The following is a 27,130-nucleotide window of genomic DNA, read 5'->3' on the forward strand; positions in this document are numbered from 1 at the left end:
TTTTAAGATTTTGTATTTATTTATTTGACAGAGAGAGACACAGCGAGAGAGGGAACACAAGCAGGGGGAGTGGGAGAGGGAGAAGCAGGCTTCCCGTGGAGCAGGGAGCCTGATGCGGGACTCAATCCCAGGACCCTGAGATCATGACCTGAGCCGAAGGCAGACGCTTAACGACTGAGCCACCCAGGTGCCCCAATGTTTGTCTTTTTGTACAACTAGTTCAACTATTATCCAGATTTGAACTGGCCACCTCTGTAATCCATTGTAATTCTTCCTGGACACAGACACACAATTTATTCACTAATCCCATCCGTCCCTTATAATGATGACTTCAAAAAGGATACTCATTCTAAAAAAATCCTTCAATAAAATCTCTGAAGATATGCATATTTCCAGTAAAGGTATAGTTTAAGGATCAGGATGAGCTGCTAGGTAAGTGGTGCAAATCCAGAAGATGGATGCCTTTTTTGCCTCTGTAATTTCTCATGACTTACTGTGTGTTTAGGAAGCCAAAGAACAGATTTTAAGGATGTCACTTATTTAATAAATATCTATATTCCACAACTTACCACATTCTGTTTCTTCAATTTTTGATTGAAAAGGACTGGTATGTGTTATAACATGGAAAATTCTTCCTTTATGATGGCAAGATGTTTCTCCTGTCTCAGTATTTAAAGCCACCTAGTCAGGAATAACATTTGGCAATCCATTGATAGAGTATTCAGTCAACTTCTAAAAAATGAAATGAGAACATTTCACTAGACCAATAAGAAACTAATAGAGAATTGATAGAAAACTCAATTGTTTGGTTTTTTTTTCAGTTGTTTTTTCTAGAAATGATTCTGGTCCAGATAAGAGATAACAATGCACAAGCGTGGATTGTGACATACAGGTAAAATTTAGAAAGTGGACAGATGGTGAAGCATGTTATAAAATTTGCATAGAAAACTAGAATTCACTGAAAATTATTTTCCCCACTGACTACCTTGGTAACTAAAGACTAATAGGGATCTTGGAGCTGTTTAGTGTTTCTGCTTTTTTATTAAAATGCAAGTGTCTCTTGGGATGGCATGCCCCATATCAACTAAAATCATAACAATATTTGTTAACTAGGAACTCATGCTAATGAGCCAAAGAAAATGTCCCGGGGAATGTGGGTAGTTGAGTGGGCAACAAGCAGAGAAAGAGAAGTGCTGTGGAAAAAATGGAGGGCATTCGGAAACAAACCACCTATTTCACTATTTCTTGGAGAAACCTGCAATATACTACACTAGAAATTGCTGGCATTTAATGTATGGGATGCTGTATTGGACTCAAACTAAAAAGAATGGTTTATAAAATACAGTGCTTGTACTTTTTTTTTTTTTTAACCTTGCTTCTCAGAATGAAAAACATTCTGAAGGTCATCCTTTTCTCCTTGTATGATTATTTTTTATTTGACAAAAATCAGTTAATTTGGAGGAGAGCAAAGCTGTATGTCAATGAATTGGTTGCAATCTCATCAGGCAATCAGACGTGAGATCAACACAGCTGTTGGAACAGTAACAGCCAGGAAGATTCTAGTCACAGGCCAGTCAGGAGCACGGGAGCAAAGAGCATTCTTGTCACGTGGGCTGACACCAGCAAAGATTTATTAATATAGTCCTCCAAGAGATACTTAAAATCAGTGCCATGCTTTCAAAGATTATAAAACAGTTTCATAGTAATATGGGTAGGATTTTGGCCGTTCTTAAACCTCTTCCTTCAAAAGCAAGTACTACTTTAAAAAAAAAGGGCATATAAAATCTAGTCTTGTTACTCTCTGAAGCAACATATACCATATTGCATATCAAGATTTTGTGTATAACATATTTATTTGCATACAGAAATAATGTATTTCTATGATACAGTTCATTACTTTATAGAATATGTATATTAAGCATACAGCATATTCCAGAAAGATACATTAAATATGCACACAGTTCATGCTGCAGCGTGCACCCTTTTAAAAGAAGCATATTTAAGAGGCATGGTATCGTATATACATGCTGAAAATACACTTTGCACAATTCATCCAGCTTTGGGTGCTTCCCTAATCTATTTGTAACACCAGTGCTGTGGTTGTTGAAAGGTATATCATCAAACTGGGGAAAGGCAACCACCAGTGAACTAAGTAGGAGAAAATAAAAGTAGATTGCATTTCTAAGTATATGTTGCCATCATTTTGAATTTCAGTCTTCCCCAATGTCAGATCTCCAGGATCAAAAAAGCAGTGGAATAGATAAGGAGCAGAAGTATGTGGGACCTCCAGTTTCCACATTCAAATGGGAAAGCTTATCCCATGTGACTTCCTATATTTGTGACTTTGTCCTAACACTTCGGAGCTGATGTTAAATTAATGCGAACTGGTAAAAGAGGAATCATTTCTTTTCTTTTTTTTTTTTTTAAGAAATGAACTGGCTTTTTGACATTCTTAATCTCCTCTTCTTATAAGACCACCCTGGAGTATTTACATTATTGCTATGAGGAGAGAAGAAATTCTTGACAGATATTCGCCTTTCCAGTGAAAATAAAGGAGATGAATCAGATTGTTTCTGAAAGATGCTCTCAATGTTTTTGAAAGGAAAAGTGGCAGCTCCGATAGAAACTGACCGTATCAACTGCAATCATTTTAATGGCCAATTACCAGCAACCTCAATTGACTGGACTCTATGGCAATCATAATGGGACATGAAGATGTTGGAGACAATGTGCTATGTGCATGGTCTGTTAATTCTGGATATGTCGATGTCCCCCGTGTTCCCAATCTGTGATTTACAAGTACACTAGACGCAATGATAACAGTGTGTCTGATACACAATTGGTGAGCATTACCTTTTTGAAACAGGTGAGCAATTTGCATTGATATTCTAATAGTGATACAGGATTATTTTCCCACGAATACAAAGTAAGCTTTAGAATTCCTTAAAATAGACCAGGGTCTCTCGACTTTGGCACTATTGACACTTTGAGCCAAGTAATTCTTAGTTGTGTGTGTGAGGGGGAGGCTATCTTGTGCACCGTAAGCAGTTTAGCAGCCCCCCTGGCCTCCATCTACCAGATTCCAGTATCTCTCCCCCAAGTTGTGACCACCAAAAATGTCTCCACACATTGTTAAATGTCCCCGGGGGAGCAAAATAGTTCCTGTATGAGAGCCACTGAAATAGACAAACCCAGCAACAGTTAATGCAAACCTTTGAATACAATCTGTGTCTTTCTCATCATCTACTACGTTCAGTATTCTTCCCATTTCTCTGATTCCAGTTGACAAAGCTTCCACGATGTGTCAGTCTATATTCACGTCCTTGCCGTAATGCATGACGGTTTCTCTTTCAACAAGGTTGAGGTGGCTACGGCGAAGATCAAGAACAGAAGGAAGGAAGGGAGGATGTAATGGCAATGAAGAGCAAGAGGCTGTTTGATTCATGGTGAGTTGAATTGTTAGAGTGGACCAGAAAAGACGCAAATCCAGACTCCTGAATCCTTGAATCCAAAGAGTTCATCCCAACTAAAGCTGAATCTACATCGTAATAGTACAAGTTAATAGTGAAATATTCAGCCAGTCGATTGTTTCATTTATAGCAAACCGAACAGCCCATTGGCTTGATGTCCCTTCCATTCAACTGATTCACTGATTTGAAGAAATAAAATCAAAGTAAATGTGGATTTAAAATTGTAAACATTTACACTGAAGTAACTGTAGAGTAAAGGAATCTGTATAAACTGATGCTGTATGTTTATACCTAGGAGATTCAGGGGAAATGACTGCAGTTATTCAAACAGGAAGTTATTTTTATAAAGGGTAAGTTACATACAACTATTGTTGGCAATTTGCGTCTTACTAACTGTTCTTTTTTGTTGTTGTTTACCTTGTGCTTTTTTTTAACTTTCAAAATTGTTGAGAGGCCATTGATGAGGCAAGTCACACAAAACAGCTCTAAAGTGCTAAGGCTTAATACTGAAACATTAATCATGCTCTTACATTGATATTACTGGTCAAGAGATCATAAGGCCCATAAATCTAAAATGCAAAATAGGAAATTTGAAGTGAGCTTTATACGTTTGATTTCTATTGATTGGGCCATCTTCAGAAAATCTGATTTTAAGACTACAGCACATATAGTAAGAAAAAAGTTGAAGGACAGAAATAGCTAAGTGTGAATCAATACAATGATGTATTTATCAGGGGCACCAAATAAAAAGTCTCTCCATGGACGAGAGTCTATATAAAGCCACCGTTGGGGTAACAGTTCCTGACCTGACTTTTGATGGTCTAGAATCCAAGAGCTCATGAGAAGTGACACAGGGGACCCTACCCACAATTTTCGTCAGCTTTTGCTGACCTCACTTGGCCTCCATTAGTTATCCACTCCATGTCTGCCACGAGATTCCTGTATTTCTATGGATGGAATTTCGAAGTTAAGAAATTTTAGGGAGAATTGACCATTTGAGGAAGATGGAACAGGTGGTTTCAGGAAATGTTCTTTAATGAACTTTTTCCTTCTCCACTGGGACATAGGATGGCTATAAACAACCTCACTGGACTCCGACTTGAGTATCATTCGTGAGCAGGCATCCAAGAGAAGGTCTTATTCCCTTGGGACCGATGCAGAAGTCACTGGTGCCATGAGAGTACGTTAATCCTACTTAGGATTCCAAATGAGTAAAGCAGCTTCGTCCTGCTGACAAAGGCCAGAAGGTCACGTTTTTCAAGTTTGCATTTCATACACGGGTCAGGCAAATTCCCGTTGAAACAGAATTCTCTCAGCCTTCTATTTGCCTTTTGCAAAATTCGTCTGGCCTCGGTAAACTTTCTCCAACTAAAAATGATTACTCTTTAATTTGACCAAACCTCAGTTTAAAAAATGACTTTGGTTTCTCAAGCATGTTTATGTATTAGGTAGGCTACTCCGTTCACATAAGATCGTTGAGGAGAAAACCAGGCTGGTGAAAACATTTCACCCAAAGGATCATAAGCCAACTAAATGTTTGTAGGCTTTTATACCCCCCAAAGAATGCAAATGACACAGTGGGCAGGGTTGAAAGGCCCACTTTCAAGGCTGTGTCTGGTTTACTGGAAGTCCTGCAGATTTTTGCCCTTACACAATGTACAACAGGGAAGTACAAAAGCCGATGGTATAATGAGAAAAATAATGATGTGATCTAGTTAGGGTTTTTGTTTGTTTGCTTTCTTTTGATGATGGGAAAAGGGAAAGGTAAGGGGGAAAGAGCATTTATTATGTTGTAATTCTCCAACTAAAGCTGTAACAAAAGAATAATATATGCTTAACACTCTGGAGACCATTTCTACATCCTGTTTTGATTCTTTTTCTTCACTTCTCCATTGTGTGATGTCTATTTCCTTATGTTTAAGTCTCCATGTTAGCTTGTAACTGTGGCATTTCATCCTCGTATGGACACACAGGAACAACAACAACAAAAAAACGGAAAAAAAAAAAAAGGAGCGAGGTTATTCTTCTTGTGCAGAGATAAAATTGTAGATTCAGAAGCCCTTCTTCAAGAGTACGAGAAAGCGTAGATTGTCCCTTCAATCCACAACTCCAACATGTCTCTTTCATGGTCTCGTTGCTCCTAAACTGACAGGGTTTATAAGGTGCAGGTTTCTCAAACCAGAGCATCGGCACGACAAAAGTGTCACTGTTAGGCTCCTTAATTGCACATTCCATAATAAGACTATAAAGTGCAATGGCAGAGATTTTTTAAAACGGGGAACTCTTTTATCCCTTCTCTTTTTCCCAAGCTCCCCTCACCACCTGCCTTCTCTACAAAGATGTTTTACCTCGTAGCGCCTATGTTCTTATAATGGCACATAAGAAGATGTTTAAAGGTCTTCTTGAAGGTGGCGTTACAAAGTGCATAGCACGCGGGGTTGATCGTGCTGTTGATGTAACAGAGCCAATAACCAATTGTCCACACTGTGTTGGGGATGCAGGGTGCACAGAAGGTGTTAATGAGCACCATGACATTGTATGGGGCCCAAGTGATGATGAAAGCCAACAGAATAGCCAAGATCGTCCTGGTCACTTTCTTCTCCCGGGAGGGAGGAGGCTTCTTTTTGGCGGGCTGCTTAGTCATCTTCACGATCTTGCGAGCTACAATATTCTGTTTTTCATCTCCGTTCTGACCTGCAGAACCAACGACCTCCACGGTGGTATTAGTTGGGGTACACGAGTCACCTTTTTGGGTCTTGGTGACAATTTTGATGCACATCTGCTTAGAGTTCTCATCTTTGGAATGGCCCAGGGAAGTGGACACTGTGTTCTCATCTTGGGTGACTTCATCATCTCTCATGTTGGAGGCGACAGCACTGACTGAGGTGGAATCATTGGAGCTCTCTTTCTCCTCTCCCTGGACACAGTTTTCGGTCACCGCATCCCTGGGGGCTTTGCCATTCTGGATTTTGTTGTGCTCCAGGCCATCGTCACTGCCGGCCATGTTGTTGTTGTCTGGCTTCACTATCCTGCCTTGTACCAGACTGGGAGAAACTGGGTCTTGGTTGGCCACAGGCTCCTTCTTGTCCTTCTTTATCCTGCTCTTGCTGGCTCGGGATATGTGCCAGTATAACACGGTCATGATGATCACAGGCAGATAGAAGGCTGCAATGGCAGTACCGAAGGTGACAGCAGCGTTGGAGAAGAACTGAATGTAGCATTCCCCATCCTCCACAGTCCTCACCCCTACGATGAACTGCCAGAAGAGAATGGCCGGGGCCCAGAGGATAAAGGAGAGGACCCAGGCAGCCGCAATCATCATACCTGCCATTTTCGTGGTCCGCTTGACTGGGTAGGTGAGCGGTTTTGTGACACAGAAGTACCTGTCAAAGCTGATAATGAGCAGATTCATCACTGATGCATTGCTGACCACATAGTCCAGGGCTAGCCAAAGGTCACATACCACAGGTCCCAAAGGCCAGTAGCCAATCACAGTGTAGAGGGTGTACAAGTTCATGGAGAAAACACCAATGATGAGGTCAGCACAGGCCAAGCTGAACAAAAAGTAATTGTTGACGGTCTGGAGGTGGCGGTTGACTTTAATGGAGACCATGACCAGAATGTTCCCAATGATGGTCACCAAACTGAGGGATCCAGCCACAAGGACAATAAACACCACTTCAAATGTCTTATAAGGACTGGTCAGAGCCAGGTCATTGTTAGAGGAGTTTGTTGAGTTATTCATTTTGTGTTCTCTAATCAGTAGCCAAGTAGCCAAATACACATTTAAACCTGCAGGGAAACAGAATAAAATTAACAAATACAAACATTGCGTTAAGATATACCAGCTTTCTTCCTTTTGAACCACAGTTTTTTTCTCCAAAATCTTCATTCCTTCCCCTCTATGTTTATTGTGCCTATCTGCCCCAATTCCCCACATAAAAGGTAAAGACATTAACTGGAGGGTTCAAAAAATCCTTTCAGGCTGGCAGTGTATTTGAAGTCTGATAATATTTTGAATATGTCCATATCTAGATATGAATATCTGTCTATCTATCATTAGTCAATTTAACTGAGTATACTAGTTTTTAAAGTTTTTTAAAGATTTTATTTATTTATTTAGAGAGAGCATGAGTGGGAAGGCCAGAGGAAGAGAAGAGAGAGAATCTCAAGCAGGCCCTGGGTTGAGTGCAAAGCCTGATGTGGAGCTCGATCTCATGACCCTGAGCTTGTGACCTGAGCCGAAATCAAGAGTCGGGTGCTTAACTGAGCTACCCAGGTGCCCCTGAGTATACTATTGATGAATTGAACTGAATGAACTAAAGTTACACCTAAGACTTTCCAAAGCATCAAGAGGTTTCTGGTATGTATATAAAAATTAATAAGCCGATGGGAGGAAGAAAGCATAAAACTTAAAATATTGAGTATGTGACTTTAATAGTCAATAGCACCTTTCCAACTGGAAGCTTTAAGCCTTTTTCATAATGATACTGATATCGATACTAACAAAGATAATAATAATTCATTAGCCAATACCCTTCCCCCCAAAGACTATTTTTTTCTCTGATCTCCATTTTACACTTAAGAGTTAGCATCACATAGCTAGCATTTCCAATATTCTATGCCCTGCAAAAGAAGCTATTTACTAAATGCATATTGACAATGATTATGTGAATTTTCTGAATGTTTTACTTTTCAAGTCACTACCAAATATATTATTCTACTGTTCTTCCTGCCAAATCTTTGGTGCAGTCAAGCTAGGATTTATATTTGTTTGTCAGAAGAAGGAACTGAAGCCCAGAAAGAGTCAGTAATTTATATAAGGTCACATATCGAGTCAATCACAGAGGTAAGACTATGAACAAACCTCAGTTTGCTTGAGAATTTACTCATTTACTTTGTCCTCACATAGCTACTGAGCAACTTCTCTGTATTAGGCATTTGCTGTAGGCTGGGTATTCAGTGATGATTAAGACAAGATCCCTGCATGGGAGATCTATGTGCTCTGGTGGCAGCCATGGGTTGCCAAAGAAGCAATTATGAAACCTGAGTGTCCTTTCTGCTGCCAAACTCTGCTGAGTTTCAATAAAAACATAATTATCATTTTTCAGACAGTATCACCCAAGTGTAGTGACAGACTGCATATAGGAAGTTCTATTTCAGCTATAGTTACAAATGTGCACAGAGGTCTACTCAGGGATGTTCATTCAGAAATGTTATAGCAAAAAAAAAAAAAAAAAAAAAACCCCTAGAAATATTAAAATGACTCACCGACAGAGGATTGGTTAAATATATTCTGGAATACTCTTACTATGGGATAGTATGCAGCTGTTAAAACAAAGGAGCAGATACATGTGTTCTGGCATTGTTGTGGAAAATTACAGTTAGAAGATGATATGATCAAAGCAAGACTCATAATATTACAGAATAGAGTTCTATTTAAGCAGAAAGGTGATTACATATATGATACGAATCTGTAGGTCTTGAGGAAACCCTGAAGAGTTTACTCAAGGAAATGATGTTAATGCAGTGCAACTTACCATTTTGCCTTCCAAAAATATATAGGAGGTGTCAGTTACTGCACAGAGAAAAAAGGGTCTTACAAAGTGTCATTTACTTTTGACATCAGATGCTTCAGAATACCGCCCAATGCGTCCATTATGAATATATCCTTTTATAATTAAACAAAATGCAGATTTCCAGGCTCACCCCAGACCTCCGGATTCAGAGCTGTAAGCCATGTTAGGAAACAATTCTAAAACCTCTCCTGTGTTATCTCTTTTAAAATTTGGTTTCTTATGTCTCAACCCCACCTTGTATACCACAACCTATTTCTCTGGGCTTGGTCCTCACCCATCACATAAACATTCCTAGTGTCTCTTGTGTATTGCATTTAGGAGGAAACACTTTCTTCAATATCCTATTCCTCACTGGGTGTTATGAAGAGTTCGGTTTTGTTAACGCGTAACACAATAGGCATCCACTGGAGATCTTGAAACGTATCCTCCAGCAGATAAGGGAGGACCACTGTAGTTCGTAGCCCTTAGGTTTCCACTTCTATAGATCCCCTGTTCATACCTTGACTCCTGGGACACTGATTGATACGCCTATCTAGGATTTTTTCCTCTTTCACTGGAAAAGCAGTGAATTTTGGCTTCTGAGTTTTCCTAGCTCTACCATCCAGCTTCCTGCCTCAAATGTAACTGGTGCTCAAAAGTTTATCGAATCAAAACAGGATTAACAATTAGTATTATTAATACAATCTCTATTTACTTACCCAGGGGAACTTTTTCAATAACGTTTTTCTTTAACAGCACTTTTTTTGGGTCATGATTCACACAGCTGTTTATTCATGAAATTTATTTGAACAAAGCAATTTCACTAATCCAATCATTGATTCCAATGATTCCTTATTAGCTAAGGTAACTGTAAGACAGAATCCTGACTTGCTTATAAGCTTGCTTTTGTCTATTTGTTAAATTCACTGACATTTTTTGAATTGAGTTATATTTATGTTTCACAAATTGTTCACTTTAATAAATTTTGATTGAAAAACATCAAACATTTACTTTCTGAATGTCTGGTTTGACACTTCATTCTTCACATTCATTTTAATAAAATGTAGGACTATATTTATTTTCATTTTAAAAGCCTTCTGGTGACTGCCTCCAGAGAACAATGTATGAATATGACATTTTGTCAAAAAATAAACTAGTTTGATCTCTCATTTTGTGGATTAAGAAAGGGTAAGAGTAAGTGATTTGTCCACAGTCATCTGGCCTTTGCCATTGCTTGTGCTAAGAATAATACCTATTATTATTCTAAAACATCACAGTAATATAGAGATGTATGATTCCATTTATTTGCTAGTTTGTTTTCCTCCTTCCTCCTTTTCCCCTCTTCTTGTTTACAATGAACTTGCATTACATTTCAGCTAAAAAACAAAAAACCCCAAAACAAAGAATCCAAAAAGCTAAAAGAAAACCCAGTCTTGGGACGCTCAAACGTATGTTCTCTCATCTTATATTAACAATTCTAAAATATAAACACATCCTATCACCCCCTTGATCTGAAGACAGAAGCTGAGGTCACAAAAGAGGCTGAAGTGATCACTCTCCGTTTCAAGGCTACTGAGCGAAAAGTCTGCCACTAAAATGAACATCCTTGCGTTTGAGTTAGATACTCTTTCTCTGTTTCCCTTCTCCACTTGAGAATTATACTTTATCCATGTGAAATTGTTAGGCTTTTGTATAATGGTGAACTATACCCTAAGGTTGCTAGCTAAGCTACATTCCATCTCGGGGACCTAGAGTTCTTACCCAGGTAGAACATAGCAAATTTATATAATAATATACTTTGTTGCTATTGATCTCCTCTAAATTCTTAGAGTTCTAATATTTGCTCGTTTATACTAAGGCCATACGTAAAAATGGAAAACATTTCACTCAGAGGCAAGCACAAATGTTTGAGGGATGGCGTTCCTGTCTCCCCACGTAATGAACAAGCTATGGAAGGCCCCGCAGCTCTTCTATTAAAGAAAACAGCGTCTTTTCATCCCCCTCTTCCCACCTCTGCTGTTTACATATATGGAAAAGTTTTTGCCCTGGTGTGGCATCGTAGGGTTTTATTAAAGCAAAAATTGTGACATCAGTGATGAAATAACATAATCACAACAAACAAAACAATGAAGATGACCTTTAGGATTCAATATCTGAATATGGCAAGTGTTTTAACAACCCATTTGGTATTTTACAATGTTAGTATATGACTAAGTTTTGAGAGTATTATGGAAACTTATGAGAAAAACATTTTTCGGGCCTTAGTTTCTTTACTACTTGAGTCTCTATACATAGCAGTGAGGAATGCATCATGGTTTAATATTATCCTTGCAAAGTTCCGAGTGCTAATCTCTGCTCTTAATTATTAGCTGTGAGAGTCTGATCATGTCACTAAACTTCCATGAACCTTAATTTTCTTTTTTTCTCAAACAAGAGTAATAATAACCCTATTTTTCTCCTGGAGCTGTGGGAAAGTTCAAAGGGAGATAATGTCTCTGAACCATGATCTATAAATGTTAACCTTAAGTAAGTGCCATTAATATTTACATTTGTTAAATGGGTATGAATTAATCACTTCTCTTAATAGTTAACAGGAAATTGTGTGTGTGGGGGGGTGAAGTAGACTAAGAGTGAGGAGATGTAGTGGGAATGGTAATACTAAATTATCTTTATCCATGATATTAAGTTTTCAATAATATTAAATCATCTATGACAATATATTGACAATAATTAATAGGTATTGAGCATGATTACTCTTCACAGCAACTCCTGAACAAAAGATCAAAGAATTAAGTTATTTGAGATTCAAACCCCGAGTGCCTGACTCTAGATTCTGCTACAAATATTCATTGTTTGTCTGAGGAGCAATCTTACTTGGCAGCAAATGTGTGTCCCAAATATTTATTCCTCTAACCTGCCATGACTAAGCCTTTTACCCCAAATTCAAGTCGGGTCCTTGGTTTAGACAAAGGAGGATCATCGTGTCCAGGCTAAAACTGTGACTTTGGGCAAGAGCTGTTCACAATAAGATACAGGTTAGTAAGTAAGGTTCCTGATTATGTAAATGCATAACATTTAAGATTTAAAACATTTTCCTAAAAGCAATCATCATAAAAATATGTCACCATGTGAATTAATATGTAACCTCTCCCCGAAGTATTCATATCAATTACATAGAAGTTCTACACAAAGAAGTTCAGTAACATTTTTATGAAGTTACAGAGAGAATGCTAATTAAATTGATTTAAAAAATAAATTCTGATATGTATTTAGATACACAATGGAAATTAAATTAAAAAAATGGGATTTTCCCCCCACTCTGCCTAAGCCAGGCAGCATGCCTAATATATAATGATCTCTTCATAGATGCAACCACAGTGTAATAAGCTAATCATAAATTTATCAACACATGAGTTCTAACCTAGGTGTTAGAATTTTCTGCATGTTATTTTATTTAATTATCACAATAGCCTGTAAAGAATTATCATCTTTTCCAGTTTTATAGATGACAATGATTAGAGAGCTGGCAAGTACTGAGGCCATGGTTCAAATTTAGGTATCTGACTCCACTATGTCACCCGTGACAGGAAACTTGAATTAAAAAAAAAAAAAGTTTTCTAGAAGAATAAGAAAAGTCAGGAAAAAAAAGAGAGGTCCATGTTTGATAACTAGAATCCAGAGAGAAGATATATAGTTATACAACAAAATTTCAAAACAAGAAATCAAGAGGAAGTCACATGAAGTTGACTTTATAATTGTTTATATTTATTTAACTTTTGTTTCTCAAATGTAATCTTGGTGTATATTACTTTTTACAGATTTCTAATTTCTGCTGCTATTTCAACACATTACCAAAAATGGCAGGGTGTTCTGCGTGTTCTCTGTCCATGTCTTTCACACTGAGCCCTAGACGCAGCCTAACTGTTGAGCAAACACGAGGGATAAAATCATCAGCCTCACCAGGGTTGCCTGAATGTCCTTCAACGCATAAAGCAATAAGGCCCATGGGAGCTTTTTAAATTGTATGTATAAGGGCTAAACACGCAGTCTATTCTAAGATAATGAAAAGTTTACTTCAATAACATTATGCAGAGAGATGTGGCTTTCAGCACAAAATACTGCTATTACAGAAAACAGGAAAACTATAAGGATGATGCAATATAGTGTTTTAGAGAGACGTCAGACTCTCATTAGCAGCAAGACGACCTACTACTGAGGACCTAGTGCAGACACTCCCATCATCTCCTCTCTGCCTGAAGGAGGAGATGTGGTCAGTTTACCCCGTGTTATCACCAATTAGAAAGCAAATGGAGCTTATCTGTTTTTAATTTATATATTTAGAAATAAATATACTGTATAATAATCTGATGAATGATTAACTATAAAGATTACCCTGACATCAGAGAGATGACCACTGGGGCATACAGCCTTTGTTTTAGATCTTCTACACATTCAATTAATCCCACTAGTTTATAAATAGCATAGGCTTTGGGATTGTTCCTACATCAACGATCCATCACGCCTACCATGAATGATGGTGGAGAGAAAAAGAAAGAAAGGCAACAGAAATAGGGAGAGATTTTAAGGAAGTCTGAGAAACAAAGTCCCCTTCTTTAAAGAAAGTTTCAGTTTTGATACCAATGCAGTAGAGAACTGGTTTGCTTATATCATGATGACCCCTACAAATCTTGAATGTCTTTCAATTTTACTTACAAGTAAGGGAGAGTTCTGGCCCGGGGCTCGGGGGACAGTGCAGCTCTGAGAGCTGAATACTGACAGTCCACACTCCTGTACCTTGACAACATCAGGCAGAAATGGAAGTAAATTTCTGTTTTTTCTCATTTGAATCAGGCTTCCCTTTAGCCAAAGGACACATTATGAGGGGAGTACACATATCAAGTGATTTTTCATGACTCCTGAATTTCACTACGTGGGGTGGGGGCTGCTGGAGCAACAGGGGCCCTGCTCCAAAGGCGGAGTTAGCTCTGTTCTTTTTTTCTTTTTCTAACATTCTAAAACACCGTATTGAATTTCTGCTGTGAACAGATCTTCATCTGCCTTCAAGGGCTTCAGAGGATGGAAGTGAAGGAGGAATGAATGACTAAACAAAATCGAACACATTCTTGTCCACAAGGAGCTTATACTCTCAGGGAGACACAAATTACTGACGGGGTTTCCAGCCATCGGGAACCACTCCGGGCCAATATAATGGTAAGTGTCAAGACTCAGAATCTATGCAGGAAGGTTGGTCAGATTGGGGTGAAAAAATCAGAAGGCTGCCTGGATACCTTTCCTAATAGATCTCTCTTTTCTTTCTCTTTTTCTTCTTCCCATAATCGTTTGTTTGTGTGTGACATTTATATATTATAATACATATATAAACATATAAATATATTATAATACATATATAAGTTATATATGTAATATAAATATAACATATATAAATATGTATTTATATATGTTCTCACGATTCTGCATTATATTACATTTCTCAGAAAAGCTCATGGGGGGTGTTCACTCCAGTACACTGAGCCTGTCAAGCTGTAGGTTCTGAAACACAGAGTAAGACTTAGCTGTGAACTCACCTACACTGGGTTTTTAATTTTATCTCAAAGGATATGTCAAAAATATTCTGGAAGCAATGTGTAGAATTGTTCTCATTTAGAAAACTTCAGCACAGAATGGCAGACTTCACTGGATATGCATTATGTAAAATATTTGAAAAAAGAAGACCACCACTTAAAGCAAATTGCATTTATCAAGCTGTATCCTTAAGGTTTGTGTACTTCACTATATGCGAGTTGTACTTTTGTGGAAAAAAAAAAAGAAAAAATGTAAAGGCAAAGGGTAGAAAAAGAGTGAAAGTAGCAGAAACAGCAATCTGATCCCCACATCAGTACAAATACAAGAGAATTCATGAATTTTTCCAATGTAAAAACCTTAAAGAACTTTCAAGCCCTTATGACAATGTGCACATGTTCACAATTTTGGCTGCCTGTCAAACCTACTATTCTTAGTGATGCTGGACAGACTTCCACTCCCTGTTCGCCAAACTATCTTTTCCGTTCTTAAAACACATCCTAAACAACACTTGCTCTAGAAATATGTCATGACTAAGAGGGAAAGAGACCTTACAATGGTTTAACGAGTACCCTAGTCCTTGCCTTTGTGTCCGTGGCGCATTTTAGTTATTTTTTCCACACAATGTACCTCCTGCCAAAAAGGAAAAGAGTTCTGGACAACTCTAAATGAAACACACTATGGAATAAACCATTCTTTTGACTTTTCAAAATGAAATTCCATCTGAGGAAGCACTGGAGCACCCTTCCTTTTCTGTCCTGGGAATCTGACCGAACTCAGTATTGATGATGAACGTAATCTCCTACATGGTGCTGACCAAACTGTGTGCTCCTGGGCCAACAGCCGCAAAGCTAGAGAAAGCCCCCTGTCTAAAGGTTATTATGCCCTGACAAGGAGAGTGAAAGGAAAATGGAAGCAATCCTCAGAGAGCTACTGAAAGTTGTTTATGATGAGGCAGCTGTATTTGAGTCTGTGTCTTTCTCATCGTCTTGAGAAGTTGGAAATTTGTATAGTCGGCTTTTTAAAAATTTTGTTGTTCTTTTTTCTCCCTAAAGTCAGCAGGCTGCTGGTTTAATAACTCTAAATTAGTTAATTCATTGCTTTGAATTAAACATGTGAATCAAATTTGCAGAGGAGTTGAGGCTTGTTATGACTCTGACAGAAAATTCTAGAATGAAAGCTGTTGTTCCAGAGAAGCTGAGCAATTGCAAACAATGCATCCCTATAGGGATCCTTTTCAATGGCGCATGTGCCTTCCACTGGAAGCTGAGACAGAACACAAGGCAACATGGAACTCTGGATAGTAGGTCAAGGACAGTTTTGAAAAGAGAAGTAAGAATCAGTTTAGGGTCAGGGAGAATCTAAAAGGGTTGTAAGTTAATATTTTTCCTCTTAAGAGTAGATTCAGATAGCTAAGAATTAATGGGACCAGAAATTATCAAAAGATTAGGAGGCACACACAGAAGTTAATTTCTCTTCTGAGTACAAAGAAAAGGCAAATTTAAGTAACACATCTTATAACAGGTAAGTAGAGAAAAAGACACTTGGTCATACTTAGGAATCTATATTTATTGTAAACGTGTCTCTACTTAACGTTATATTGTTTAAGGGCAAAAAGGAAAAAAAAAATCAATGCACGTGTGGCTCTTTTCATAAAAGTACACATATGAAAAATAAAGTGTCCTGCGTTTTATAGACACAATTTTCGTCTTTAAATAAACGTACCTGTAAGTGTAAGCTTAACAGAGAATCATTCTTCTGGTAGCAACAACCAGAATGTAGGTAGGTACGGCCAAGAAATGAATTCACCTTCATAAGGGTAAATCTGGGTTCTTCAGCTTTTCAATGACAGAAATGACACACGCCTCATATGCCCTTGACTCACATCAGACTCCGTGACGCTATAAAAATAAAATAGTAATGAAGTGTAGAGAGTAATGCGCAGCAACTGTTTTAATTGTTTCCAGTCGAAAGACAAAATGATTGTTTCCTCGGAGTCTGATTGCAGCCTATTTCTAGAACGGAGCAAAATGACCACCGTGTTATCCCAGGAAAACGTGAGAAATGAGAGCACGGAGAAGATTCAAGTCTTTACTAAATGATTTAATGGCAATGAGATGGGGACACACAAAAAGCTGCATCAACTCAGCAAAGATTTTTGTATCTAAAGCATTAATTTAGAGTTCGAGCAAGTTGGTCGGAGAGAATCAAGTTCTACGTGGTAAATCAGGACAGTCGATCCTTCTACCTGCTCGCAAGGAAACCACTTTCCTGGCGGTAGCCACAGGAACTGTGCCATTCTGAATGTCTGTAGTATAGTCACTCTCTTCCTCTACCCTCCCCTCCCCTCTCCGGGCACCATTAGCTCAAGCCTATTTCAATATTCAAGTACCCAACTCCCCCACCCCTTCCGACTCGTCAACACTTTGGAAAATCAGAGCTCTCGTGCAGGCTAAGCTTGGATTTGCCAGCCCTGTTCTTTCTCTTTCCCCAGGAGGCAGGCTCCCTGTTGACTGTGCCCACTGTGAGAGCCGTGACAATGACGCTTCCTTTCTCAAATTACAGTGTCTTCACTAGCAAATATCCCCAGCATAGTTTACATGTTCCACCTTGTCATCTAAGAAAAAGTAGCTAAACTTCAAGCAGTTCACATTATTGAGATACTTAAATACTATGTTTGGACCTGAACAATGCATGAGAAGGGGAGAGGGTCAGATAGACAGGCCACGCACGGATGGTGGCTTGTGCACAAATCTGCTGGGTGGTACGTTTTTCCTTCAAGTACAATTGTAGTTTTAGTCTGCAAAGCAAAGCAGTTTTAGTCTGTGTTCTCTCGGGGCAGGACTTTATACACAGCTGGACCTCGAAGAGAACATGTTAGAGTAGAATTCTGTGGTTAATTAATCCCCCAAACAACTCAAAGTGAAAGGAAATAGAAAGCTGAGAGAATTTTCCCTGGACTCCCTCACCTAACCACTGTGGGTGCAAGTGGGTGCCAAGAGTGTTAGCTGATGAAGAAGGGATAATGACACATTGAGGAAGAAAAGAAAGAAAGAATGTCTCTGCTCTTAAGAAGGTCTAAGTCTAGGGAAATTCTTTCACGAATGCCACTTCCCCTTGAGGAAGACAGCAGCAAAGGCCCACCAGCCTGGAGATCCTTCTAAGAGACATGCAAGCAGAAAGGCTGGCCTCCTTGCCCTGTAAGCGTGATCTAGCTTTTCTCTCTGTATGAGTTATCCACAGATAACTAGGATGGGTCTCTGGATACAGTAGATAATGCTTTGGTGTTGAACCTGAGACCAAAACCTATCTCTGCTACTTTCTAGTTATGTGAAGTTAAATCTGTTGACTCTCCTTCCACATCTAAGGGAGGTGGAAAATAAAATTTATCATTCAGAATTTTTTTTAAATACATATAATACACAAGGCTCCCAGCAGGTGCTTATTAAGTAGTCAGGATTATTAAGTTTATTATCATTTAACATGAAGTTCTTTTTTTTTTTTGAGAGAGAGAGAGTGCATGTGAGGTGGGAAGGGACAGAGGGAGAGGGGGAGAGAGAATCTCAAGCAGTCTCCATGCTCAGCACGGAGCCCCATATGGGGTTCCATCTCACGACCCTGAGATTACGACCTGAGCCTAAATCAAGAGTCACATTTAACAGACTGAGCCACTCATGTGCCCCTAACATGTGGTTCAACCAACAAGTAGAGCATTAATAACGAAAGAAAGAAACAAAGAAAGAAAGAAAGAAAGAAAGAAAGAAAGAAAGAAAGAAAGAAAGAAGGAATGAAGTGTGCACTCTGTATTTCTCCCCCCAAAATAAGGAAGTAAGTTGAAGCAATTTTTAATTTTGTATGAGTCTATTCCATGCCACTTTTATTATTTGCTTCCATTCATCTTAGGCATTCAGGAAATCCCATGATCATTCATTGGTATCCTGATTCTTTTTTTTAAGATTTTATTTGCCAGAGAGAGAGAGAGAGAGCTTGCACAAGCATGGGGAGCAGCAGGCAGAGGGAGAAGCAAGCTCCCCGCTGAGCAGGGAGCCTGATGTGGGACTCGATCCCAGGACCCCAGGCTCCTGACCTGAGCCGAAAGCAGACGCTTAACCGACTGAGCCACTCAGGTATCCCGACGGTATCCTGATTCTTAACGCCAAGATGGTAAGAATCTTCGATCTAAACTTCAAGGAACATCAGTCTAAGAGTTAGTGACTAATTCTGTTCCTAACTGAAAGGTCACACGGTCAAAGACAAGTAAACCTCCATTTAAAATTCTTGCTGTACATTAAGGAATACGGCCACTGATACTTTACAGTATTATATGCTGACAGAGAGATGGTAGCTGTACTTGCAGTGAGCACAGGATCATGTAGAAACCTGTGAATCACTTGGCTGCATACCTGAAACTAATGTAACCCCCAGAAGCGGCCCATTTCCCAATCTCTAATGTCATATTCCTTTTCTGCCATGACTGGCTAGAAGTAAGACACTTAACTTTATTTATGGTATGGTAACTATGTAACCTTTATCTGGAAATATTATTCCACAGACAAAAGACATGGCCTCATCATCTTAGAATCCAGGGGTCATGCAGAGGTTAGACCTGACCTGCCATAGCAGGACAAGGGATTCGGACCCACTCTACGGACAGTCTTTTGGGGATCAGAGGGCTTACTACAGGCTGCCACGCAAGCAGGCCCTCTCCAGCATGCCCCAGGGCAATTCTCATCCTGAACCTAGATATGAGGTCTATGCATCTTTCAGTCTTCACTCTGGTTCCTGTATGGCTATTGGAATGGGAACACTTAGCCGAAGTGTTTTAAGAACAGGCTCATTTGTAAGCTGCCTCTTCATCTCTGTTCTTCATGTTAAAACATCCTCAGCTCTGTGTCTGCATTTAGGAATGTAACTTGTGAGCAGCCTGCCTCTGGCTCTTTCCTTGTTTGGCTGCTTCCAAAGCCCACTGTAAAGCTGAAAGGTGAGAGCCTGACCCACTTTGCTACTTTTTTTTTTTCTTTTTGGTATTGTTATTAAAATAACTAATGACTCTGTGCATAAAGCAGAGAATCACAGTGAAACAGCCCTGTCTAAGGGGAGCAGCACAAAGTAGCTAGACCACAGAAATGACAAAATCAGGAGGCATGGTGGGGGAACAGGGATTGTGAAGTAGAGTGGGATGATCTTTCATTATGTTTGAAGCAATGCCCGGGACAACCTCAGATTTCCACCAGGGAGCCATTCAAATAAAGTTTAATTTGTTTCGATATAATTCCAAGTTTTTAAACACCCAACCTATAGCTAGCTCCTTTATCCTTACTATGAACTGCACATTCCTATTTATAGAACCCAAACAATATTTTCATATGCTGAGATTAAATGAGTTAGAAAATTATTACTTTCAATAAAATGAAAATTCTTTGGTTATAAAAGCCAGAGAATAAGAAATCACACAGTGTACTTTTGTGCCTGCTCAGCGTTTGGATAGATAACAGGAGCAAGCTGGACAGACAGACACCTATTTTGTAACCCAAAGGTAAAGCAAAGTGGAAAAAAAAAAAAGGTGATTTCAAGGAAACAGAAGAGGCCTTTGAAAATTTTTGGTCTTAAAAAAAATAGGGATGACAACCTGAAGAGAAGAAAACCCTGCCGACTGAGGGTCTCAAGATTTAAGAGCAATATGTGTCATTGGGGATGCAAGAGCTGACGGAAGCAGAAAAGAAGAGCATCCAGAGGACATGGGGAGACAATGGCCCGGAGTTAGCATTGCAAAGAGGAGGGAAGGGGCGGGGGTGAGAGTAGATTTGATTCGTTTGGGAGATACCAAGGAACAGGCTGTTTAGGAAACTTTTTAAACCTATCTACTGAGTCTGAGGAAGGTAGGTTACAGCAGAGGACTTCACGCGTCTTAGAAACAGAACCCCAAGGCAGTGAAGAACACTTAAAGTCAGACATTGTAACAAACTGTTGATGTCATGGACCAAGCTGGTATTACGAGTCATCTCATTGCCAAGGATCCTTCACTGGATTTCAGTTTCAAATCAACCATCCTCACTGTCTCAATCATTGTCTCTTTCTGGATTCAGCCCTCGCTTGACCTGATTTTCTGACCATGAGTTGAGGGTCTTCTCTTTGGCAACCCACAGACTCCAGTCTAGGCATGTAAGCCCACTCCAGATTTTTAGTAAGTTTCTAAATTTTCCAAGAGTAAGTTTTCTTGTTGCTTATGCAGTGACAACACCTGCCAAGTAGATCCATTTCAAGAATTAAATGAAATAATACTCGCAAAAGGATTTAAACCGAGCCTGGTCTGGGCTTCTCAGCCTTTACTCAGACTTCAGTAAAGGCTGAAGTAAAGGATCTTGCTAGGTTGGAAGTAGAAGTGGAAAGAGAATTACCTTCACAGTAGGTAAAACTGTTAATTGTACAGTAGGTCTGTTGGAACTGCCATTTGACGACTTTCTGTTATTTAGAATGTATATTCCTGCATTTCTTAAGCTCACAGGAATTACAAAGATTTCCTCTACTTCTCCCATACGATAACAATTTTCATGAAGTCACAACCTCTCACATTCAAATAATCACCATTTGTTACTCAACTCTGTATAAGTTTATAATAAATAAATATGCTAATAATTGTTACCTGTTCACGAACATTAAACAGAAACTGATCCTCAGTTGCCAGACAACGCAGTGTACATATTGGGAAGGCAAGCAAGTGCTGGGTGCTCTGTCTACATATCCTGTTAAATACAGCAAATTGTATCACATTGTGAATATCGAGAACAAAAAGCAGTCCTGTACGGCTTTTGTTTAACTATGAATACATTTTTTAATACATTTTTGAAGGCTGATAAATAGTAAAAGGCATTATTAATGGTGATTGAAATGCTTTACATTTTTAAGCTGTATGATGAAAAACAAATGGGAGAAGGGAGATAGGAATATAGAAGAATGTTCATGGGACAATTTAATGACTAAATTAAACACACCTATCATGTGAAATAAGCCTTAGCCCCAAATCATCGACTTATCTCAGTGAATATTTTCCTCTAATTTTAGGATTTGACACTTTCTGATATCAGCAGCAGAATGAATCTGAGACATCCCTGCTCCCCTTACTTTCCTGCAAACCACCCATTTTCCTCTCTTTTAACTCACTAGTAGCTGGTCCAATTGTTTTCTCAGCCTGAGTCGCTGTGTTTGTGTGTTTTCAATTTAGGACTTTGGGGGTGACATCTGGGAGAGGCTTTTATTTTGAATCTGTTTCATCTCAAAAACAAAATGTTTAATTATGCAAGATGGTGTCTTCCTCAGGACCTCCAACAACCACACCCTCCACCCACACCCATTTCTCACAGGATCAGTTTGTCTTTAGATAGCAGTGTTGGTCTACACTTGCGCAAAGAGCAGGGGTCTGGGCTGTTAAAATACCTGCATTCTCATCCTGGACTTGGTATTTAACCCCCTGAGTTTGATTTTTGTCCTCTGTGGCAGTGAGGATGTTCAACTCCAACGTCTCTCTTGGCTCTAAAAGCATTCCAGAATTCTAATTTTAATTCTCTTAGGATACATATGATGCCAACTGAGAGGTCACAGATGATCGTCACTGACTTCTGCCTTAGATCTATATTTTCCTAACTACTGAACTGCGTATACCTACAGAGAAAACCGTTCTCTCTCTTTCTCTCTTGAATTTATACTATTGGGGCTCTGCTGTACTTGCTGGAGAGGCTTCTGCTTTGTGTCAGCTGGTTTTCTTTGTCACCATCCCTACGTCTCCCACCCTCAATATCTTGGTATGTCTCAGCTGCCCTCTGTGACCCTTCATCCGTGAAAGCTTGAAAATTAGATTCAAATTGCTATCTGTATTTTCATTTCACTCACAATATTGAAAACATACAAGCATGAACTAATTCTCTCAATCTAGCTCCATATTTACCTACCAACTCATTAAAAAGTGGCTTTAGCACTGGAGCAAGAGATCATATATTAGAGCAGGAAAGCAATTTACTTGGCAAGTTCATTTGTGTATTCTCTCCAATGTCAGAGCAAAGGTTTGTCCTTGGGATAAGGGTGTTTTCTCACCCAGCCTGGTCTCTCCAGCTGTCTGATTCCTCAATTAGCTGACACCTCTGTGCCAGTGATTTTATCCTGGACTTGTTTAGTGGACGGACTAGAAATAGTCATCCAGTGACTTGCATGCTGGTTTTATGGCATCGCTATAATCGCTGCCTAAGTATCCCTGCAAGGAGGCCGAGTCATGAAATGAGGCTCCTGGAGCGGGTGTGTTTGAGACATGCAACAATTTGCAAAGGGTAAGGAAGGGTATTTTGACAATTTTCATTGGAAGCCTGAAGTCTAAACAAAATTACAAAATCAAACAAGAATAAATTGGCTCTTGTATTATGTTCTGTGTTACAGAGCAGAATTCGGTGCCAGAGATTTCTGTGTTAAGTCTCAACTAAGAATGGTGTGTTTATCTTTTTCATTTCAAAAATACATGAGATTTGTTTACGATATATTTTTTGCTCTGCTCACACAGTTCCCTCTGTCCTTGGATGCTGAAAATAAAATTTATTGTGTATTGTCTTTATGATTTTCAAGTCAGAACATGAGATAAGTAAACCAAGAGAAACAGGATTTTTAATCATTCATAGGTGACCCGAAGGCGCTATTTACTTTGCTTGACCATTCAACAGATAATTTTCTCCTGGCTAAACTTCAGGGGATAAAAAAGGGAACAATGTTCACTTGCTTCCTGTTGTCAAAAACTTTATAGTATGGATGGAGAAACCTGTGGCTTTGACGGCTACTGAAATTTTGTTGTCTATCTTCTTACATCCATTAAAAGTTTTAGATCACGTGGTATTCATCAGTCCACCGTCTCCCTGCCTGAGGCCAGGCAGGGAACTGAAACAGGGAAGCAGGCTGGGTGTGAGTGAATGAGGAGGGCAAGATGTGTGGCTGGGAGGCTCTGAGAGGTGGGGAACTGGAGTAGCTGAACTGGAGTAGCTGAATGGTGGAGTAGCTGAACTGGAGTAGCTGCCAGTTACTCCACCATTCAGCTCCGACTGAGGTGGGAATGTGGGCAGAGCTGTCAGATACTCAGAACTGTAAACATATGCTGGGAATCTGGATTTTCGTGTGTGTTCTTCCAATTTTTAAACCTTGGCTCAACATGATAAAATCCTGACAAGAAAGCAAAATATGTCTGTGTAAACAGATTTGGCCTGTTGGCCCCTGCCTTATGACCTTTGGCATTGAAAGGCTCATAACATTTTCAAAGAAAGATAAACATGGGCATTTTTCGATGACATTACATAATCTTCTAATGCATCATTTAAATGGGTAAACAATGTTTAATTCTGTAGCCATACTATACTTTAAACAATACTCTATTTGGGACAGAAGTCATTTCCAATTTTTCACTTTTCACTCTCACAGAGAATGGTGCAGAGAACTTCTTTCTGCATCTTTTTTTTTTCCTTTTATAGATCTCTAATTGCTTTTCTAGCATAAATTCCTAAAAGTTGGATCATTGTCCAAAATTATACACACTTGCTATTTTTGATAGTAAAATCCCAACAACAAATGGATCATTATATTATTTCCTATAGCCGTTAACCAAAATATGAATTGTCATCAAAAAACACTGTAAATCAGTTAAGTAACATATTTTGTTAGAAGTTTTTGTTATCATTTTATTGATTGTGAAGTTTTACATTTTTCATCTTACTGACCACTGGAATTTTTTATTTGCCCTTTTTACAGGGACACTTTTGGATATGTGTTGTATCTATTAATATTTAACTTTATGGTACCATATTCGAACATTCAGACTTTCTCTACTCCAAATAAGTTAATGTTTAAGATAATGTCTTTTAACTATTTCACATATTTTATACTTGAAACTATAATTTATCACACTGTATTTTAAAATAAGGTATGAAGTGATTTAATATTGATTTTTTCCCCAAATAGTTTGAAAACCACTCCAGAAACATGTATCGAACAACTCACACTTTCTCCACAAATTTGAAAAGCTAACTCTATCATCTACTAAATATTTCCAAAAACCTGCATCTATTTCTGGGCTTTCCATTCTATTCCACTGTTTCATCTGGTTTGTCCTTGTACCAGCAACATCATTTTCTTCTACTTTAATTGTATAATGTGTTTAGTTAGTGTACTTTAAAAAATTATCTTTATTGTATTTTCATGCTATTTTTACATAAACCTTAGAATGTTCTGTGAACTCCTTTTCCTTATGGTATTTTTATTGGACTGTGATAAATTAATTTGAGAAAAATTAACAATTGTCTAGTATTAAGTCTTCCCAGCAAGGAACGTTTTTCATTCATTCCAGTTTTGTCTTTTGTTCCTCTCGGATGTCTTGCAGTTCTTTTCATATATATCTAACATGTAATTTTTATAGGCCTATTGGTGTATGTATATTGTATATATCTTGCTAAGACTAACCTTATTTATAGTCGCACAATGAATAGAACTATTGTCACTATATTTCTAATTCTGATGTATAAAAATGTATATCATTCATATAGACTATGAACTGTAGTCTTTGTATTTGGCCACCTGTACATAATGTAAATAGAATATATTTAAATGTGAAAGCTGTTATCTTATATCTGGCCACTTTCTATGTACAAATAATGCATATATTAATTAAAAGTTATGCTTATATATTCATGGAAGTTCATACTATTCCACAGCCTTCTCACCTATGAATAAGGATTGTTATAATAACCCGGTGACTATTTTCTTGCCTCCCAATTTTATTCTGTATAGAACCGAAAAGTTTTCCCCAAAAAATAATGTAGCAAATAAATCTGCATAGTCCGTCCTTCTGATTAAACCAACTATCTCACTTTATAATTAGCAGAGACTGCATAAAATCTAGTCCCACTCAAAAGTTGGTTTGCATCCAAAAATTTAAGATACTTATAAATAAAAAAATTCAGATACAAAATACTTAATACTTTTGCTGTAATCGCATATAACTTGAAAAATAATCCAGTAATTATGACAATTATCTGTGTAAAGACAATAAAGCTAAGTGTCTCTTTGTTGGAAAGGAGCACAAAGCACTGTGGAAAGTGACTATTGTATAACCAAATAAATATCTCTGTCTTAAATAAGGAATTGGTGTGACATACATAGTGTGGTCTAAGAAGGTTGAAATTGTATTTCTGAAGCTGAAGAAATAATATTGATTAGATGGCAATGCAAGAATACCTTGCAAATAACTTCCATATGGAATAAGCACTAAATGTCAGTAAACGCAGACAGAAAATACATTACTGACTCTTCTGAATCACCATTGATGTTTGAGCTCTGACACTTTTGACTATAGAAATGACAGGTTTATTTTTGTTTTAGAATGTGCCCTCATTCTCCCCAAGGTCTGTCACTTTGTGATGGGGAGGTCAGGAAAGGGGTTGGCGCCCAGCAGCAGGTACACTCAGAGAGGCAGAGAGAGCATCTGGAATAGCAAGGTCCTGATTTCACCTTTAATCGAGTCTTCTGCAATTACGTGGCATTGCAACCATCACAGAAGCAAGCAACCTTTAAGCAAAGCGATGGAAACATCCGCACACCCGTTTTTTAGCATCAAGCCTATGAGCTCAGTGACTGAATTTTTCACTGTTCAGTTGGTGGCTGTGATTTCTCTGTTAACTGATTTTGTGAGTGCTTTCTTCTTTTGAGGAAAAAAAAATAATCAGGTATGGAAAGCATTTAGGGTCTTTGTTTTCCTCCATCATACTTATTCCCTCTGCTTACTTATTTCCCATCATAGAACTTTGGAATTCATGGAACATACGTGAAAGCTTTTCTTTTTGATAAAAGACGGTCCAAACCTTGCACCTACCCCATTCCCATGCTCTTCTTAGCCTGGCCTTATTTTGGTGACAAGCAGAAAGCCATCTGGCTGCTTTCCCATTGATGGCCATCCCTGGCACGTCTCCATGTGCCTGCCAAGGGGCTATGGCTTCACCTTCAAGGGAGTTTGTGCCTGTCAGTCTAACTGCTCTCTCCACATTTCACAGGGAGCTAGGACTGACAATAGCTAACATGTTTTGAATATCTAAGAAGAACGAGCCCAATGTCACAGGTGGTACTACTGTGATCCTCTCTTTTGGATACAAGAAAGTTTTCCAGTGCCAGCTAATGGTGGTGCTCAGACTTGAAGCCAAGGAAGCTTTTGCTTCTGATCATGCAAACTTCTCACATGTCAGAGCAGGAACATGCTGTTTTTCTCTCTCTGTGTTTGTGTGCAGGTGTGAAAATATCGTTATAACTTGCCTCTGTAAATAGAAACACCAGTGAACTGGCCTCACTACAAGTTCATCAGTATCTATCAAAACTGTGATGATTTATTTTGTATGTCAACTTGGTTAGGCCATAGTACCCAGCTATGTAATCAAACATGAATCTAGATGTTGCTGTGAAGGTATTTTGTAGATGTTAACATCTACAGTCAGCTGAATTTAAGTAAATGAC

At 38.6% G+C, this 27,130-nt stretch overlaps 1 protein-coding gene across 1 annotated transcript; it reads right to left on the bottom strand.

Moving 5' to 3' along the window:
* Nucleotides 1–5,661: 5,661 nt before the first annotated feature.
* Nucleotides 5,662–7,260, bottom strand: CHRM2 (cholinergic receptor muscarinic 2). Its single transcript, XM_045865092.1, has one exon. It carries the CDS (start codon nt 7,213–7,215, stop codon nt 5,815–5,817), a length of 1,401 nt encoding a protein of 466 aa, XP_045721048.1. The 5' UTR covers nt 7,216–7,260; the 3' UTR covers nt 5,662–5,814.
* Nucleotides 7,261–27,130: the final 19,870 nt, after the last annotated feature.

Source organism: Mirounga angustirostris, unplaced genomic scaffold (assembly GCF_029215605.1).
Source record: "Mirounga angustirostris isolate CCGP_5_RB_7025 unplaced genomic scaffold, mMirAng1.0.hap1 SCAF_12, whole genome shotgun sequence".
NCBI lineage: Eukaryota > Metazoa > Chordata > Mammalia > Carnivora > Phocidae > Mirounga > Mirounga angustirostris.

What these genes read in the sequence shown, in the direction of transcription:
- CHRM2 (XM_045865092.1), bottom strand. Translation starts at nt 7,215, where the DNA reads ATGAATAACTCAACAAACTCCTCTAACAATGACCTGGCTCTGACCAGT.